This window comes from Cotesia glomerata, linkage group LG6 (assembly GCF_020080835.1).
Source record: "Cotesia glomerata isolate CgM1 linkage group LG6, MPM_Cglom_v2.3, whole genome shotgun sequence".
NCBI classification, from domain to species: Eukaryota; Metazoa; Arthropoda; class Insecta; order Hymenoptera; family Braconidae; genus Cotesia; species Cotesia glomerata.
Window position 1 is genome coordinate 16786254 of NC_058163.1, and position 20391 is coordinate 16806644.

At 40.0% G+C, this 20391-nt stretch overlaps 3 protein-coding genes across 3 annotated transcripts in view; all 3 read left to right on the plus strand.

Annotated features, from left to right (window-relative positions):
• LOC123267761 overlaps positions 1-20391 on the plus strand; it is a gene marked incomplete in the record, with an annotated part of 391343 nt that overhangs the window by 40167 nt on the left and 330785 nt on the right.
• On the plus strand, positions 443-1087 carry LOC123267778. The gene is made up of 3 exons (XM_044732621.1): positions 443-531; positions 607-874; positions 967-1087. The coding sequence occupies exons 1-3, from the start codon at positions 457-459 to the stop codon at positions 996-998; spliced, it is 375 nt and encodes a 124-aa protein (XP_044588556.1). The 5' UTR covers positions 443-456; the 3' UTR covers positions 999-1087.
• Positions 7003-10246, plus strand: LOC123267760. The gene is made up of 2 exons (XM_044732596.1): positions 7003-7060; positions 8149-10246. The coding sequence occupies exon 2, from the start codon at positions 8161-8163 to the stop codon at positions 9763-9765; it is 1605 nt and encodes a 534-aa protein (XP_044588531.1). The 5' UTR covers positions 7003-7060; positions 8149-8160; the 3' UTR covers positions 9766-10246.

Consider the following 20391-nt stretch of genomic DNA (forward strand, 5'->3'; position numbering starts at 1 on the left):
CTTAATGTATAAGAATATTATTATATATTAGTTTCCCTGGTTTTAAAATATAATGTTTTTAGATATGGTCTATCGTCATTATGTTATATATAAATATAAGACAAGGTCATGTAATTTTGTAAATTTAAATATATAAAGAAATTTTTACTTAGAAATTTGTTGAAGATTTCTGTTTTATTTATTATTTAGTGGATTTTAATTATTTCTATTGATTATTGTACGGATCACTGCTTTATCCGCAGCCGTGTAGTATTTATGATAACTGTTATGAAAGTGTTATTTTATGGTAAGTAAGATTAGTCATCTGGCTTGATTTAAATATTAAGTTTTCCCGCTCGTTAAAAAAATGGCAAGTAAGCGTTTTCGAATCAAGACGTGGCAGGGTATCAAGTGTTCGTGCAAAAGGAATTATGCTAAAAGACTAACTAGTCTTAATCTCTCAGCCAAGCGATCAAGATGTTCACCGCCGCTTTTAATTATGAAGGTTACGGAACATGGTATATGTTTGTAACCTCTGTATATAACAACAGGGTAAGATTACTTAATTTCCTTTATTATTAAATATTATATTATTTTTTTTTTTTTTTTTTTTTTTTTTTTTTTCAGGTCTTACGTCAAGGAGTACGGCTTTTGCGCGAGCTCATGGGGCCAATCACTCCCGGGAGGGCACTCTGTGTGGTTGGTGAATTAATTGGCTTATTCGGGCCTCCAGCTCCTGAAGTAGCCTATGCCGCTATGTATTTCTTTTTGTTGGAACTCCGAGGACCTGGAGGCGTCTGTGGTTTCGACGAATTTGTCACTCCTAACCTTTTAGATATTGAAAGGTTGAGGGCGGCTTTAATTGAATTCGTTTTTAATAATTCTACTTCTTGGAGTAAGTTTTTATAAAAAAAAAAAAAAAAAAATATAAAATTTTTATATATATTGCATTAATAATGTATATCAACCAATTCTTATCTTTTACAGGGTGTCAGGTTCCTGCTGACCGACGTGTTTGACGCAGAACTCCCGCACAGCCTGTTGGGTGGGAGCGAGGTTTCATCCGTGAGCTAACCCCAGCCGAGAAGGAAGAAGAATAGAGCAGGAAGGAGAACGAGAAGGAAAAAAAAAAAACGAAAGAAAACATATATGTATACTGTTTTTCCTTTTTTTGTTACTAATGTAGTAATTTTGTGTAGAATACAAATAAATAAATTTCATTTGTCAAGAACAAAATTAACGTTTCTTTTAATTTTTCAATTAAATGTCTCGTTAGGTTAATAGCAATAGTATTTCATCAATATTTGATTAGTCCGTAATAATTTTTAAGGTCGTTTGTTTTGTAAGATTGAAGTAGCATGTAAGTCATTTATATTTTTTTGTAAGTTCTTAAAAGAAGGTAAAGATTAAGTTAGACGTTAGTTGAGTAGGCGTGGTTAGGAAAGAGGCGGTCTTGTTTTAAGCAGAAAGCGGTAATGAGGCTCGCTAGCTTAGTCATTGCTGTAATGACTATTGACTTCCTTACTTTTGGTAATGAGTCTGCTGTCGGTAAAACAGTAGTCCCATTGGTTTAATTTTGTTAGATCTTCAGTGATCTATCATCCGCCAGATGACTATCTTTGTATTCATTATTAGACATAAGACGGTAAACCATTCTTCATTAAAATACTGTAACTATATGTAATTATTAGTTATCCCTATAACATTAATAATAATAGCAGTAATGATAATAATAATAGTGATAATAAAACAATAATAGTAATAAAATTGGTTTATCTGAAAATTTTGAGAGTTGGAGAAAGGAGAAAAAAAAAAAAATCGAAAATTTTCTTTTTCCAACTTTTGAAATTTAAAAATTGAAAGTTTTCATTTTAATAATTTTTGAAATCCTTTTTCCTTCTTCCAGAATTAATTTAATATGTTTGGAATACTTCTAAAGCTTAGTAACCTATAAAGATTTTTAAACAAAAAAAAAAAAAAAAATCAAACAGATAATAGAGTATATGTAATAAGTTTTTACTCTCCTTCGTAATTTGCCAGGCGAACTCCTTTTGATTTGGTGCTCTCGGCTGATCCTGTCTTCCTAGGGGTGCTTTGTGGAAGTTGGGTTGACGTGGATGACGATTCTGAAACTGGAGTAGTTTCATTTTTGCTTTGCAGATTATTTTCTTTTTCCTTGCGGAGCGCTGGACTTGGGTTCAACTTCTTGTTTTCTGGGTTAGTCCAATAAGTCGATACGGTACCTTCTACTGGATTGAAGGTGATGTTGTCGATACCGTTTCTTGATTTCCACAATTCTTCTTACAACAATACCCTGGATTATTTTTTGTTAAACGTTTTCGTATTATTTGGCGATAGTATAGTCCCACGATGAGGGCAATAAGCCCTATTATTGTGATTATTATTCCAGAGTTTGTTGCCGTGACATAACGATGTTGTCCTTCTTCTTGATGGTGCAACCCAATTTGAGTCAAGCGGTTGTTTGTCCCTTCTAGGCTCTCTCCCCATTGGGAGTGGGGATCTTCATTAGGTAATGGATCTATTGGGATATTCGTGAGTTTGTGTGGGGGCTTCAGTTGGTTTGTCAAATTTACAAACCAAAGGTTCGATGTTTAAAGTTGGGAACACGTGGGTGCTTGTCGGTGTTTGTTCTTCCGACGTCCCTTTTACAAATATTTTTCCATTACTTAATACGCATCCTGGTTTTAAGTTGAATGCGCCTGCGTCGCTTAATAGGTATTCCTTTCGGATGCTTGTACCACAGGTTCCTATGAATTTTTGAGGTTTACAAATTGAGTATGCCCACGAATTAGGTGCATGTAATTTAATCATTTCATCGTCGCATTTAGGTAATATCCGGATGTCACACGAATTTAATATTTTAGATGATGGTTTTATTAGAAGTAAAACTTCACAGTCGCTGTCTTCGTTGATATTTTTAATAGGGAAGTTTGGCTGACAAGCCAAGTCGTTTGCGATAGGTCTGCATTCTTTGATAAATCCTTCGTCTATTATGAAATATTGGGAATGGAGCGCGTCGATGCCGAGGAAATTTTTCTTGGGCCGGATTGTTAGGCCTCTCGTTACTCCGTTGATTATTTGAGACGTGGTGATCGATTTTAGGCTGTATAGTTGGTATGTAACCGGGTGAAATAGAGGTAGTGTAATAAATATTACAAGTTTCTTACCCGTACGTCCGATCACTATTTTTGCTACGTCTACTAGACCTTGTACGTTTATATGGTCCTTTGGTTGAGGTGCGTTCAGATCTGGGTATCGTTTCGTTATATCAGCTGTTGCTCTTAGCAGCTGATCCGGGGATAAAATGTCGTTGGATATATGACCCCGTTTGGCCGTTTCAATTGCTGACTCTACTCTTTGTAGGTACCGGATCCAGCGATTTAGGTGTTGGATCCATTTCTCTGACAAGAGCATAAGGTTTATTCGCAATTTCATTCGGAGTTCCTCTTCCTCAAGTTTCAGTTGATAATGGGACATCGACTCGGATAAACGTTGTAATTTATTTCGCGTTTTTATTTCATCTGCGATTATTTTATTCACTTCTGCTCGAATAATGTGAGTCGCATTGTTTACGAGGACTGTAATTTCTCTTTGATCCTGGTATAATCGATCGATTTCTTGTGACAGGTGTTCGTGATCATCGTAGTCCATTAGGCCGAATACTTCTCGCGCGATTTTACCGACAAAACCGAACCATGGTGTTCTACGGTTACGCTGATAAGGGGGTTCTTCTTCGGTAATTTCTAGGGTAGATTCGATTCTCCGTAAAATTGCATTTTTCTCGTCTTTTAGATCTGAAAGTAGGTGTTCTTGTAGAAGAATTGACCATTCTATTACCGTAAAACTTATGTTGCATCCGCTTGACGCGATCATTTTGGCGACGGGGTCTTTCAGGCCTGATGATCTTGATTTGTGATGGCTCCTATATCGATTGTAGATATAATGTTCCATTCTCTCTCGACCATATGTACTCTTTTGTAGGGATCGTATAAGAGTCCAGGATTATATTTCACCGGTTGTAGTTCGATTGCGTCTAGTGTAACAGTCAGGTGTAACAGAGCTGGTGACGCTGAAGAGTAGGTGGGAGAAGAAGAAGATTATCAGCATGGTAGTTGGTGTGTGATCTGCAACAGACCATATTTCTTCTTATTCGGTTGCTAGCTTTAATTTACTAGGATGTTTAATAATATTTTTTCCGTTTCCCATTTCGAGGATTAGGCAACCCTTGTCTGTTATTCCCACGATCTCGTTTGGACCCACATAAAAAGCGTCTAATTTATTTTTACGCGTTTCGTTTTGAATATATACAAAATCTCCAACTTTGAAATCTACTGGATGCCCCTTTTTGTCGAATCGCATTTTAGTTTTTTCTTTCGAATCTACTAAGGTTTCCCGAGCGATTGTTTTTGTTTCGTTTAGTCGGTTCATTAAGTCAACTAGGTATTCTGGATACGTATCGATTTTATCGTAGTCCGGAAATTCTGTAGGAGCGCGGGCCTTTTTTCCGAAGACTAGTTCATGAGGTGTAAATTTCGTGCTCACATGTACAGAGGTGTTATAGTTGAACATCGCCATAGGGAGATATTCGTCCCAGTCTTCGAAGGAAGTTATAAAGACACGTAAATAATCTACTAGCGCCTGATGACTACGTTCGAGGGAGCCGTTCGCTTGTGGATAGTAACCCGATGTTGTTACTCTGCGGATTTTTAAAATGTCAGACAATTTGGCAAGTAATTTGCTCGTAAATGATGTTCCCCGATCTGATAAGATTATTCGAGGGCAGCCGTATAAGCTGATGTATTGGTTTATGAGTGCTTCTGCTATCGTAGTTGTCCTGATATCCGGCAGTGGGATTGCCGCGCAGTGTTTCGTGAAATTATCTTGAATGGTTAAAATATGCACGTTTCCCTTGGAGGTCATTGGTAGTGGCCCTACTGTATCGATAGAGATTTTGTCGAATGCGTCGTGTGGTGTGTCGGTGATGACCATTGGTTGACGCGTTTTTATTCTTGTTAATTTTTTCAATTGACAGGTTTTACATTTTTTTATATGTTCGTAAATTTGCTCCTTCATACCTGGCCAATAAAAGGTTTCTCTTATTCGCCAGTAGGTTTTGAGGACTCCTTTGTGTCCTCCGACGAGGCTTTCATGTTTTTCTTCTATGATTTTGGGTCGGAGTTCCACTGGAGGTACGACGATCTCCCCATCACATAGGGTGATTTCGACGGGGCAGTCCCAGAGCGTCTTCGTTAGAAGAGGCTGGATGCCCACGTCGTCGTAAGTGTCGCCTTTCCTCGCCATTCTGAGGGAGTGAATATTATATTTTTGTAGAGCTAGACGGAAATTACTCAGCCCGGTGATTATTTGGTCTGGAGTAATTTTTTCTCGATAGTGAGTGCCCACGAAAATTGAAAATACGCAGTATTTCCCGATCCGAGTTACTAATATGTCACCCAGTTTGGGTTTAGCAGCTTTTAAATCTTGTGGGTTGATAAACGTGAGGTCGCGTAACAACCGAGCTGCGGGGGACGCGATTTCACAGTCCGTAGTTAGAAAATGGGCCAAGTGATTGCGTACGTAGGTAAGTCCGTCCCTACTGTATAAAAATTTTATTGCTGATGTAGGCCTAGGTTCGGCGCTCGGAGTTTCAATACGCGTTGTATATTTCTTTGCTAGCTCTTCTTCTGAACTAGAAGATTCCGAAGGTGGTAAATTTATTTCGGCCTGTTGTTTGGCTGTTGTTTGAGTTATTTTGCGATTTTCGTCGTTTTGAGAGTTTTTATGGACTGTCGTTTTATTGGTCAGTTGTACAGGAGTTTCACTGGTGTCCGAGGCAGATTCTGTTGATGAATTCGGCTTTTGTTGCGGATTTTCAATCGCTGGGACGGGCTGTTCTGATGTTGACGGTTCTCCGAAGGTCACTCTCTTTTTCGCCCTAGGAACCGTTGCTGTTTGGTTAGGCGACGTGTCGTCTTCCATCACACTGGAGCAGGCTTCAGGGTTGTCGTCGATGTTAAATGTGGGTAGTTCGGAGAGTCGATTTCGTCGTTGAGCGATTACTGTTTCGTCCGCAAACGGTCTATATGGTGTTGATCCTTGATGTGTGGAAATATCGATTATTTTTCCAGAAGACGGGTCCCATTGTATGCCTTGGGTTTCGAAATTTTTGAGCATTGATCGAATTAAAGTAGGCGTTTCCGGAGCTAATCTAATATTTTCCTCCGGTACCGGGACGGCGCTGGCTAGTGATGACTCATCGATTTCTGTTGAGATGACGGTGTCATCAGGTTCACTGGCCGTTGAAGTGTTGTCGTTGCTGCTGTTGTCTTCTTCAGCTATTAATTCAGTGATTTCATTCTCATTTTCTGAGTTATCCGTATTGGAGTCTGGATTAGTGGGGTTTACTACCGTTCGATCTTCTTTTTCGTTCGAAACTAAGTTTAATGGATGATATGATGTTGTTAACGATCTTTTGACTTCTCGAATGACCTCTTTGCTAGGTGGTGTTTTAGGAAACTGGACCCACTGTGGGTCTGCTGTGAGAGGCGTTGCTGGTTTTGTGGAACCGCGTATCCAGGCTGGCGCTACTCCTCTGACATTACCGAATTTTTTTGCAATTTTCTCGAATCTTTCGATGGATTCATTGACGCTAGTTCGAATCGTGTCAATATTTTGCGAGGTGTTTTTGATGGGCATTGTTTCGTTTATCGATTCTATTACTTCCCCCCCCCTCTTCCTCGTCATCGTCTCCGTCATCACCGGAATCAAAATAAGTTGCTGGTGCTAGTTCGCGAGCAGGATCTATTGATATTTCTACCTGTTGCGTAATTATCAAGTATTCGCGCCAGAACACTTGGTAACTTCGCAATCTACTACACCAGAGGTGCTGCTACGGACGCGCCCTCTGATTCTCGGGATTCAGCTACACGCCTATCCTTTATTATTAGCCTCCACGTGCTCCAGCTCAATGATCCAATTGTGAAAATCAACTAAGCTCAATCCACGCTCTGATTCAAGTCACAAGGCCAATCATCGACAATTATTCAGTTTGGCAACTCAGGTATTCATTAGAGTATTTATTGATCGAATTTATATTAAATTATAATCCGGTTGACATCATGCATACTCTAACCTCGTGCTGGCTTCTCCATGCCGAGTGTTATTTTCCACCTTTAGAAATCCATCTACATTTTGCATTCATACAATAATTAATATTTATACTCTGCAATCACAAGGAATTAAATAATATTCATTAACATTCCATTGATCTAATGACTCATCAATTTAATAATCGATAATTAGTTAGTCATCCCTGGCTAAGGTGATATCATCACCAACCCAGCCAGGTATGCCCATAATCTCTAATTACTTTCAATTATCATACTTGTGATTGCAAAGTAGTCAGTTCACGTTCAGACTTCACTCTGTTCATAACTCGGTTCATCACTCGGTTCATCACTCGGTTCATAACTCGGCTCATCGTTCGGTTCATTTATCGTTCAACAGTATTGTCGCGTCATCAAATAATACTGTGATATTACTGAATTAATTAGAATCAAGTGATCTAAACAATTATTAATAATAATCTATATTTGTGTATTAATAAACTCGATATCATCGCTCGTACCAATTATTGTCGCGTCATCAATAATTTTATTGTGATAAAATAATAACTCAACAAATTCATAAAATTAATTTACTCTGAGCTCGTCATCTGAATCTTGTTACAATTGATTTATTCACGCTCTTACTAATTTTATTAATATTTGTGTATGGTGCCAACATATTGATAACTCATTTGCAAATTATAATTACACTATTTTATATGCTTTACTAATAACTATTCATATTAATTAATTACATATTTAAAATAAATCACAAAGTTAATTCCACACTAGTTAATAAGAATCAAACGTGTTCATTAAGTTATCTGTGATATTTTATAGAATAAATGATAAAACCACGAATGAGTGTCTAACTTCTTTCAACACCCAGATCCGGCATAAATAAATAATTAATGATAAAATAAAAATTTACATTATGGTCCCTCGAGCCGGATCGGGTGTTGGAAATCGCGTAAAATCTTCACAGACTCTAAATTCATCGCGCTATGTGTTCAAGTTTTAATTCAACAACTAATTAACTCAGATTCACTCACGTATGGAAATCAACGGCAATCGTCTACAATCAATTCCAATCCACTCAGGAAATCGAAGGATGTCGGATCTGCATGAGAATCTAGAGGCGATACTTCAAGAGGACATGTCTCGTGACTTACCCGAGACGACAATCATCGCCGATGGCTTTCTCCAACCGTCATCCTCACCTGAACGCACCCACACAACTCAAGCTGATGATATGGATCAAGGATACATCAGTGACTCCAGTGACATTTCATTCATTAGCTCACAATCATCTCAGGACTTACCCAGAAAGAGCATGTCCTGGTATCTTGCTCGCATATTCGAGTTCGAGCTCAAGGTCATGAGTCAGATCACTGGACTCAAAACGCTGCAAGGTCATGAGAATCTTTCAGCCACATTCACGGAATCTGATGGATTTGACTTCATCCATTCACGCCTTGCTCTCCTGGAGGACGAATGGCATCGGTTCACCTCCACTAATGATAGTTTCACTCAATTTTGCACTGTGGACGTCCTGACAAGCTCATACGTCCAAGATAACATTTATGATCAAGCCTACACAGCATATATTGATGCAAAACTCAACCTAACCACGCTTATCAACAAAATCAATATTTCATCAGATACTTTCAAGATCAACACGCAGCTCAACTCGCAACATTCAGTAATCAATCTTCCATCACTTAATATCAAGCCATTTTCTGGAGACTATGGACTATGGCCCGAGTTCAAGAAGACATTCATGTCTTTAGTAATCAACAACGTTGGATTAGCACCAGTGCAAAGGCTCCATTATCTGCAGACCAGCCTGACTGGTTCAGCTGCGTCAATCATAGCACATTTTCCAATGTGTAACTCTCAATTCATACACGCTTGGAATAAATTGCTAGCAAAGTATGATAATCATCGATTATTCATTAGTGCTCACTTGGACAGGCTACTAAATATTCCTAAAATCAGCTATAATTCGACTGCTCAACTTCAACAGTTCATTGATTCGGTAAGTGAATCAATCAATGCACTTAAAGGTCAACAAGTCATTCTTGGCGAGAGTGATGAAATTCTTCTCACTCATTTACTTATCTCCAAGCTAGACAGGTATACGCAAAAAGCTTGGAACACCACCCTGCGATCATCAACAGATTATCCAACATTCAAACAGCTTTCCAAGTTCCTGGCTGATCGCTCACGATCACAAGAACGGTTCAACACTTCATCTCACAACACTGGATCAAATCACAACCACATTCACCGCATCAACTCGTCAAAGCAAGATGTTGCTAGCTCCAGCACATTGGTGGACAGTCAACATCCATCAAGACACTTAATTAATGATGACAAACCATTACGCAAGGCAACAGCAAATCAGTATCCGTGTGAGTTATGCAAGGCTTCTCACTTCATTGTGCACTGTCCTCAATTTAATAAGTTCACATCAACTCAACGAGCTCTGGTTGTCATCAACAAAGGACTGTGTCCAAATTGCCTTGGACGTCATATTCTACAATCGTGCAAAACAGCACTCAGGTGCAAGGTCTGCCACCTAAAACATCACACCATGATTCACCATGGACTTGTCCATGTGCAGTCAACCAATCAACCAACGTCAGCTCAGGATTAACCACGATCAATGTCAAGGCTGATTGATCGCTTAACCAGTACTCACCTCTACTAGCTAAATCATCAGGATCAACGTGCTGAAAATCATCGCTCAAATACTGAAGTCGTTAGACAGTCATCACGAATCAGATAAGTACTCTTCCAATTACACTGGTGTAATTTCGTGCTCTAATTTCGTTTCATTTCAGAATTTCTGACCAAGGAAGCATTTCTGAAATACTGAGGCAATATACATCATCATAATCTCCAGCGATTCATCTGTAACGTGATGCATCCATTCATCCTACGCTCAAGCTTGACCTCATTGATACGTCAAGTTTTACCTGGTCACTAGACACCTGATTCACTCATGGCGGGCGGATTGCTGCCTAATTACACCTGCAATCACTTTCTCGGAATCACTTCACCTCTACGCATCGACTATCAGTGCTTTAGTCTAGATGCATTCAACTACATCGCAGCAGTTAAGCAATACTCTTAGTGAGAGTAAAGTTACACACAATAAATTCGGATCAACCACTCAGTCAGGATGTCGACCATGATAACAACCAGCACATTGATTCTTGATCCAGCTCCAGTTAAACTCTTCACCGAGCATTCATCAATGGAAATCCTATAACATATCAGAAAGTTTTACATTCAAGATCCACTTGGGCATTTTATTCATACTCGACTCAGGATCACGGTGCAGGACCACGATTCAACACTCCTCTAGGACAATCCAAGGACCACGGTCTTGGAACAAGACTCATAGAGATCTAGCCTCAACTAGCACCACCAAGATGGATCTACACACTCGTCCACGTACTCGCGAAATCGAATTCCAATCCCTGGAATTAACACGGAGGAACACGACGGCTTCTGTGCATCAAAACGTCCAATCAAGATCACTCACCATGAAGTTACGCTGCTTCATGTACATCCAGTAATCTCATGACAGATTGAGACATAACTTGATGTCACTATTGAGTTGGCATACTCATATTCGCCAAGAGAATATTCAATCAGACCTGTTCACGTAATCAAGCCAACTAACTCAATGGACGTAACTTACACGTGGAGTTATCATACCTTGAAGTTGAAAATTCCTAATCAGAGCATTGTGTCAATCCAACATCATCTCCAGTGGCCAATGGAGATCAACATCTGGAAGGAATCACTCAACGGATAGTGTTACTCGTACTCATCGAGGCTTTCGTCGGCTCAACAGTCACTTGACTTTGTGGTGGTCTGGCCCACCAACTGCTCACTAACTCCTTGTCCTAGTAATGAACTCTTCAATGTAAATTGTACATCACATAAATTCACGGATGAGGACTACAAGTTGTCATCAATCACCTTCAAGACATTCATCAAGAATTCAGTGTACCCAACTCACTTAATCAATCTAATAATTATCTGATATCTCCAGCTCCTACCTCAACTGGATTCGTGACTCTCTGCATTTCTCTAAGTTATCATCGATCCACTTCTGACACCATGGACATTGATGAGACTACGAGATTGTCAGAACTTTACAAACAGTCCACAACAATTAATCCTGCAAGCATATCAACGAATCCCAGGCTCCAATCAATCTTTCTGATACTCGTCAGCGTAATATTATTCGGTGAAATCATTACCGGCTCACCATCAGTTTTAATCAATTCAGGACAACACAACTCACCAGTAATTATTTCAACAACAGCACCAAGGCTGTGACATTCAATCAACTACAACGCAGTGCAATAGAGCTTGCTGGATCATTAATTCAAGCTTATCATTCACGACTCAGCTTCATGATTGAAGAATTTACAACCCTTTAACAGAATGAAGCAAGTCTCACGTCAGAAGTGTCCAAACGGTTACAAGCTACCTGTACTGTACTCGACAGCAACTGTGGATCAACATCAACGGCCTTACTGGTCTCAAATGACTCATTATGGAAGACCATAAATAATTTATTCAATTCAGCATTCCACTGGAATCAGCATTATCTTCAGCTCAGCCACAGTACACTTTACTGGCGTAAATCTAATTACATGATGCATTTAATCGTCCAGCAAGCCCTGTCAAATTGAAGGAAGGAAGCCAACGATAAATGTATCAACGCATCATCCCACACGCACACTCACAGAATTATCTTTATGTTGGAGGAATTTACAACTCATTCAACACAAGTAAAGGTCATTTTGAATTCATGATTCAAGGAGGTCGTCACCAACGATCAACAACATCTATCTACGCTCGCTCCATGACATGTCCACATTGAGAGGACACTCAACGGCTCCCATGGATCATCTCTCCTGGACATGGACGTCTCAAGGTCGCCTCAAAGGCAAGCTATTCAGCAACGCGTCCAGCAGTTCTGGACACACTGGTTCACGAGCTGCACTCAACATGTCTCGTGACCTACCCGAGACAATCTTCAACGACATCTGGCACGGACCAAGTGGCATCATGCTCGCAACAATACATTGCTCATCTCACCAGCTCCACTTATTGATGACCAACTCCACCAGTTCACTGATCATTGGCAAAGTGATTGTATACCATCCTGGGAAGGATGACCTCACTCCAGTGGTGATAACTCCGACATCCACTAGTACCCTCACTCGACCAATCTACAAGCACGCACTCCTGCCACTTACTCCAGGACCAGATGCTTAGGATATCTCTAATCAACACATCTATCCAATGAATCATCAAGGACTCCAATCAGCAACTCCGTTCCTGATGGCGGGCGGAATGTTGCGTAATTATCAAGTATTCGCGCCAGAACACTTGGTAACTTCGCAATCTACTACACCAGAGGTGCTGCTACGGACGCGCCCTCTGATTCTCGGGATTCAGCTACGCGCCAATCTTTTATTATTAGCCTCCACGTGCTCCAGCTCAATGATCCAATTGTGAAAATCAATTAAGCTCAATCCACGCTCTGATTCAAGTCACAAGGCCAATCATCGACAATTATTCAGTTTGGCAACTCAGGTATTCATTAGAGTATTTATTGATCGAATTTATATTAAATTATAATCCGGTTGACATCATGCATACTCTAACCTCGTGCTGGCTTCTCCATGCCGAGTGTTATTTTCCACCTTTAGAAATCCATCTACATTTTGCATTCATACAATAATTAATATTTATACTCTGCAATCACAAGGAATTAAATAATATTCATTAACATTCCATTGATCTAATGACTCATCAATTTAATAATCGATAATTATTTAGTCATCCCTGGCTAAGGTGATATCATCACCAACCCAGCCAGGTATGCCCATAATCTCTAATTACTTTCAATTATCATACTTGTGATTGCAAAGTAGTCAGTTCACGTTCAGACTTCACTCTGTTCATAACTCGGTTCATCACTCGGTTCATCACTCGGTTCATAACTCGGCTCATCGTTCGGTTCATTTATCGTTCAACAGTATTGTCGCGTCATCAAATAATACTGTGATATTACTGAATTAATTAGAATCAAGTGATCTAAACAATTATTAATAATAATCTATATTTGTGTATTAATAAACTCGATATCATCGCTCGTACCAATTATTGTCGCGTCATCAATAATTTTATTGTGATAAAATAATAACTCAACAAATTCATAAAATTAATTTACTCTGAGCTCGTCATCTGAATCTTGTTACAATTGATTTATTCACGCTCTTACTAATTTTATTAATATTTGTGTATGGTGCCAACATATTGATAACTCATTTGCAAATTATAATTACACTATTTTATATGCTTTACTAATAACTATTCATATTAAATAATTACATATTTAAAATAAATCACAAAGTTAATTCCACACTAGTTACTAAGAATCAAACGTGTTCAATAAGTTATCTGTGATATTTTATAGAATAAATGATAAAACCACGTATGAGTGTCTAACTTCTTTCAACACCCAGATCCGGCATAAATAAATAATTAATGATAAAATAAAATTTACACTACCTGTCCGGACTTTCCCTCCTTCATTGGGAGGTAGGAAAACGTCGTCAGAATCGGCCGGAGTGTCTTGTTCTGAACCGTTCTCGGTTGATTCCGGTTCGCGATATGTAACGGGAGGGTTTTGTGAACCGCGACGAAGTTCGGATCGTAAACGAGAGGCTATTGTGTCTCGAATCACAGGGAGACTCTGAACTCTATTATTACGGGAGCCGGGTGGTCGACCTCTTTTCTTTGCGGGCGCTTCTGTGTTCGTGCCACTGGCTGGTAATAATAACGTTTCGGGAATCGAATTATTTCCGATTATTTCTGTATCTTTGGTATTATTTTGAGATTGTTGCTTGTGAATCTCACTCGTTCTTCCCCTCGGGTTGAATGACAAGGCGTCGGCGTACTGATCGCCTACGTTGGTTTTTATAACGACTGTAAACGTGAATTCGTTTAATTTAGAACGCCATTTTCGCTGACGTTCGGTGAGATCTCGGGTGTCTCTCAGCCAGGCAACGCAAGCCCTTTTTGTTTGTACCGTGAATTTATTACCGTATAAATATGGGCGAAATTGTTGGACTGAGTATACTAATGCTAGACACTCTTTTTCATCCGGTGTGTAACGTAATTCGGCGTCTTTTAATATTCGTGAGGTGCAAGCAACGATTTTATCATTTCTTGTCACCTTTGGGTTTATTACTAGATTGTTACGTTCTGTTTCAGATAAGTCAAGTGTGCGGTCATCGAACTCTTGACTTAAGATACCCGAAATTCCTTCGTCTGATGAACTAACGGCTAAGATGAAGGGTTTCTCAAGGTTCGGGTATGCTAATGTGGAATCTGCACATAAAGCGGTTTTAATGTCTCGCATGGCAGAGTCTGCTTCTGCTGACCATTTAAAATTTTTAGTTTTCCTAGTTAGGTCAGTCAGCGGTTTCGCTCGGACGGCATAATTAAAAATAAAACGCCGATAATAATTTGCTAGTCCAAGAAATTTTCGCATCTCAGTTTGATTTCTTGGGTTGGGGGCCTCGCGGAGGGCTTGAATTTTTTTTGGATCTGGTTTGACGCCATCTCTAGAGATAACGTGACCCAGATAATCTACCTCAGCACAGAGAAATTTGCATTTATCTGGTTGTAATGTTAGGCCCGCTTCCCTTAGTACTTGGAATAATTTTCGTAACCTGACGCCGTGTTCTTCTAGAGTACGCGCGTGTAGAATTATATCGTCTAAGTATATTAAGATCCAGGGCAGCCAGCCTAGTGCGGTGTTCATCATTCGCTGAAAGGTGGCTGGAGCACCTTCTAGCCCGAAAGGCATTCTAACGTATTCGAAATGACCGAAAGGGGTGGAGAATGCTGTTTTTTGAGCGTCTTCCGGGTCCATAGGGACCTGATGGAAGCCACTGGCGAGATCGAAAACGCTGAAAAATTTTGCGTCTCCTAGTTGGTCAAGAAGGCCGATAATCGAAGGGAGGGGATATGCGTCCCCGATCGAGATTTTATTTAAATCACGAAAATCAATTACCATTCTCCACTTTTTAGCTCCGGTAATGGGGTCAGCCTTTTTCGGCACTACCCATACTGGAGAGCAGTAAGGAGATTTTGAGTTTCTGATTATACCTTGTTGTAACAGGTTTTCTACCTGTTTCTGGATTTCTTCTTGATGTTGTTTAGGAAATCTGTACTGTTTTATATGTACTGGTTTATCTGTTTTAGTCGGAATTTTACACGTAGCCCGGTTGGAACAGCCTAGATTGTCTCCGGAAGGTGGAATATATCTGTAAATTCGCCGACTATTTGTAAAATTTGAGTTTTTTGTTTATCGTCAAGATGGTGAGATGGAATCTTCTTTAAAATTTCAGAAGTTCGTTTTTCCTGCGTTGAAACATCGACTGTAGGGCCCTTGCTGATAGCATCGTCAGAGCCGGAAGCTGAACTCTCGATTTGGAATTCATAATCTTCTAGGACCTGTGGATCTAGGTCGAGAGTTACTGATTCTTCAGTAGTATTAAAGGCCATACAATTCGCGTAACCCTGGTCTGCTAGAACAATGGCATCGCCAAGAAATATGCCTTCCGGTGCCGGAATGCGTGGGAGGTATCCCTGTAGCAGACCTTTGGGCTCGATTGGTATTGGTACAACCATTCGAGTGCGAGGCGGAATTGTGAAGATCGGTGATTTGGCTATGTCTAGGCTGAATGGAATAGGATCTCTGGGTCGAACAAGTATGGTCAATGTTTGTTCGTAATATGATAATTCTGCCTTTTCTTTGTCTAACCAGTCGTTACCTAAGATTCCCAATGCCTGGGACCGGTAAGTCGTCTTTGCTGACTTGGCATGTAACTGGAACTCCGAAGATTTTTAAATCTACGGTGCCTAATGTTTCAACTGGATCACCGCTGATTCCCCGAGCTATAACGCGACGACTGAAATCTATATAAACGTCAGGGAGGAGGGCTGTTTTATTTATAATGGAGACATCCCCGTATCTATGATAAATCGTTGGTATTTTCCTAATAAGGCTGAGCATTCGACGTCTATTTTTGGACCGCTACCTACTGCTAGCAGTTGAGATTCGCAAGCACCTCTCTTGATTGAAAAAGGTATAGGTCGTGTTGGTCGGTTTCTTAGCACCATTGTGTACCAGTAGAACGAGATGTTCGCTTGTTCTTTAATTAAAAAATCGTTGCCGAGAATCGCTAGATAGCCGCCTAGACGCTGGGGTACGACGCGGAATAGTACTACTTTGTCAAATATTTCGATGGTGACTATTCCTATTATTGGTTGTTGGTTCGATCCGATCCCCCCCACTTGGCCCATGTCCTTGCAGAGGAATGTGGTTTCGTTGGCTAGAGCGTCGATGCTGATGAAGTTATAATTTGCGCCTGTGTCGATGAGCATTTCTATTTGGTTACCGATAAATTTTGGGCTTTTTACCATGATTACAGGTCCTCTACCGGTAACAAGAGCGATGCCCTTTACTGGCTCCTCTGACGATAAGATGCTGCAGTCATTGGTTGAGGGCGTGGGAGCTGGCTCGTCATACCCTCGATCTGGCGAGCGCCCGTTGAGTTTAAAGTCGGTTCAAGAGGGTCTTCGCCTGGGCTCAGGTTTTTCCTGGGACAACCCGGGCAGTTACAGAACTCCGAGCTTTTGATGTGTCTCTCTAAACGAATCGGTGCGGGTTCCTGGTCCTCTTCTGGTGACTGAGGGTGAATCGCTTCAGTCACGGGGTTCGCGGGGAGAGTTTTGGGCGTCCCTTGAGGGTAACTTTGCATGGTTTGTTGTCCCCTCGGGATCGCTGGAGTTGAATGTAGCTGACCTGAGTGTGTCGGGTAACTCTGAGGTCTGTAAGGTTGATAGTAACCTCCCTGTTGGTAAGGGGCTTGGTATTGGCGATTTCCGTATGCCCTGTACGGTGTTCGATATTGCCCTTGACCCGAGGTGGGCGGAAATTGTTTTCTCGGATAGCTATTTTGAGTCGGTGGCATCCCATTCGTCGAGAATGCCATAGCTTGTGGTGGTTCACAATCTGAATCTTCGCAACCGGGGTCTCCACACGGAGGTAACCCATAATATGGCTGTTCTACGACTTCTAGATAGTCAAAATATTGATCTTCGGCCGGTGTAAAAAATTCAGGGCATTCGGGTACGCTATAGGCGAACGCGATTGGTTTTGGTTTAACGTACAAGTCCGATTCTGGGGCCTTGGCCCACGGATGACCTTGAGTTGGGACTGCTTGTTGTTGAAAACGTTGTTGATTTTGGAAATATCCCGAATTTCCGTTTGGTCTATTATGACCACTGTGGGTTTTTGTTGGTTCCGACCTGGGGTCGCGTTGTGCTGGTCTTGGATTTTGGAGACGCATATTATTATCGTATTTTATGGCCTGTTCTTGAATAGCCTCGAACAGAGCGGTTAAAGTCGTATATTTAGCGGTCGAAGCTAAACATTTAAGGTAATCTGGTAGGGATTCGAAAAATGCATCTAACGCGAGTTGGTGAGCCTGATTCATAGTGGCTCCCCGGTCCGCTTCGGGCACTGCGGCTTGTATTTTCCGAAGGATTGATCGCAATCGATAATAATAGCTCTCTACAGCTTCATAATTTCCTCTACGTGCTGTAGTTAGTTTGCCTAGCGATAATCGGAGAGGGTTTCCGAGTCTGAAATGGCTACGAAGGACGCTTAATAGTTCCTGAACCGAACGAATTTCCATGTCTTCGACGACATGGCGAGCGCGACCTTGTAATTTGCGTAGAATACGTCCAATAAACGGTTGTTGATTGTTATCGGGTATTAAATGTAACCAGTCTTTAAGTCTACGGTCAAATTCTTCAAAGCTGACATCGCTATCGCCCGTAAATGTCGGTAAATTTTCTTCTAATTCCCGCGTTATATGATAATGATCTTTTTCCGCTTCTTCTCGTATTGTCGTGTATAGGCGCGTACCTGGAGCCGCCGGTCCTTCTCCATCGTTAGGGTTCACCATTTTTAATCCGTAGTTATATTACGAAGTGTATCGAGAACGGTGTATACACGTTATGACTATTTCTGGCGATAAGGGTGGAGTATTTATCTCCGAACCCGTTTGCTTAAACTGGGGTAATTCTCTCCGGGTTTTAATAATTTTTGTTAAATTTTAAATATGTTTTCCCTGTTAAGTATTTTATGTATTCCTTTCTTAATCTGAAGGACTGGAAAGGAAGGCAAAGAAAATAATAGATAAAGGAACTAAAAGAAGAGAAATAACTGAAAGAGCGAGACAAAACAAAATTTAATAACAGAGAGGGAAGGAAGAGAAAAAAAAATTTTCTAAAAGGAACGCGATTAAAAATAAAGAGAAAAAAAAGAAAAGGAAATTTTAAATCGCGAAGTATTATTTTAATTACTAGGTAAGTAGGTCACAGCTGGAGAGTACAATAACCGGAGAGTCAATTTAGTTATCGTAGGTATAGAGTTACGGAATGTAGAGTACGGAAGAATAAACGCGGAAGAGTCGCGTCACTCTTCTTAAAGATTAGCTGTCGAGGCCTTGACGCTAGTGTTACAGCACACAAGGTCGGCAAAACAAAATCTTTACAAGGACGTGATCAAGGTTTTATAAGAATAATTAAATAAAATGATAATAATTATAATGGTGATAACGATAAAATCGTAATAAATTAAATAAAATGACGAAGAGTTATTAAACAATAGTAGAAGAATTTATTAATTATTGGTTAAGTGTTTTAACTAGAACAAACAACAAAAGTAAAGTAAACAAAAATTAAAAAGAATTTTTAGTTAGTTAGTTTTTTTTTGTTTAAAGAATTTTTATTTAATATCAGCGAATTTGAAAAAAGGAAAAAAAAAATTTTAACTGCAATAAAATTTATTATCAGTCAGCAAAAAAAAAGAAAAAAAAAAAAAATTTTTTATTTAATTTTATTATTGAATTTATATTAAAATTTTAAATAAAATTGGAGTCGAATTACGCCGGATGTATCAAATGACGAATTGAAGTTAAATTTAATTCTGCTTAGCTAGCGGAATGTGAAGTAATGAAATATTATGTTAAAATAAAATAAAATTTGGGTGTGGTTATTGATTTAAAAAAAAAAAAAAAAATTTGAGAATTTTTGGAGGAGTTTAGGAAAGAAATACCCTTTTCCGACAATTTTTAACCGGGGTGGTTTGTCTAAAACGAGGGATCACCGTTCGGATCCCACCGCTGCCACCAGAAATTCAGGTCTGTTATGTCCGAAAAATATGATCTTGGGATTCGGTAGCTGGACTATCGGAGGTTCGGATAACAGATGAATTTCCCTAACGAAAGTATCGTTAAGTTTTATTTTATGGGTTCGCGAAGGTGAAAACCCCGGAGAGGGCCCCTTGATTAAGACAATCGACCTCGGAAATAATAATAATAACCTCCACTTACTATTGCGAATCTTGACTCCAACGATGATTCTTTCTTTGATTGGACTTTATCTTCCGTTGCTTGGCCGCTTCCTTCCTCCTGTTGGACTGGAGGTTAAAGGTTGAAGGTTGAAGGGCTTCTTAATTTATGAATGATGGTACACTTTGATTCAAGTTTTTAGGTTTATATTCAGATTAAAGGCCCTATGGGCAAACACGTCTTAATTTACACTATTCACTTATTAACTAATAACAATATAAAAACAAGGTTGAAAGTTAATATGAGTTCGTAACCGGAGTAACGACTCCGGCAAACAAAAGTTCGCCGATTATAATTCACAAAAGGAAAAGATGATTTGAGAGTGGGACCAGGTCACCGGAACTGCGGGAATCTCGATTATCGTAAACACGAATCGTGGCTCGAAGAATCACAATCACAGAACTCGGAAATACCGTTAAGGAACTCGAAATTGGAAATAAAGGAAAAGTGACTAATTAATTTAATAATTGAAGTCTGCCTACACGTGTCGGGGTGTAGGACTCACCCGGGCTCTAAGGCAGAACTGTTACCTTGTAAATGAGCTGTCGAATTATGGTGTTCACGTCTTTTATCACCTCGGTCGCGATTTGCAAGTGGGGCTCTTTTGATGAGGTGATAATGCGCGGTAATGTGTATTCTTCGGCCACGAGTGAGTGTCGCGCAGTCCAAGTCGTTGTTCCCTAAATATGCAAGCGCTGCACTTTTCGGCGGGAATGGGAGGCCCTGTATTATAGACGGTATGCCGGATATAA

Bases quoted from the DNA above. Each gene is read 5' to 3' on its own strand.
- LOC123267778 (XM_044732621.1), top strand. From the start codon at position 457: ATGTTCACCGCCGCTTTTAATTATGAAGGTTACGGAACATGGTATATG. The intron at 532-606 runs GTAAGATTACTT...TTTTTTTTTCAG, and splicing joins CCTCTGTATATAACAACAGG to GTCTTACGTCAAGGAGTACG. The intron at 875-966 runs GTAAGTTTTTAT...TATCTTTTACAG, and splicing joins TAATAATTCTACTTCTTGGA to GGTGTCAGGTTCCTGCTGAC.
- LOC123267760 (XM_044732596.1), top strand. From the start codon at position 8,161: ATGGAAATCAACGGCAATCGTCTACAATCAATTCCAATCCACTCAGGA.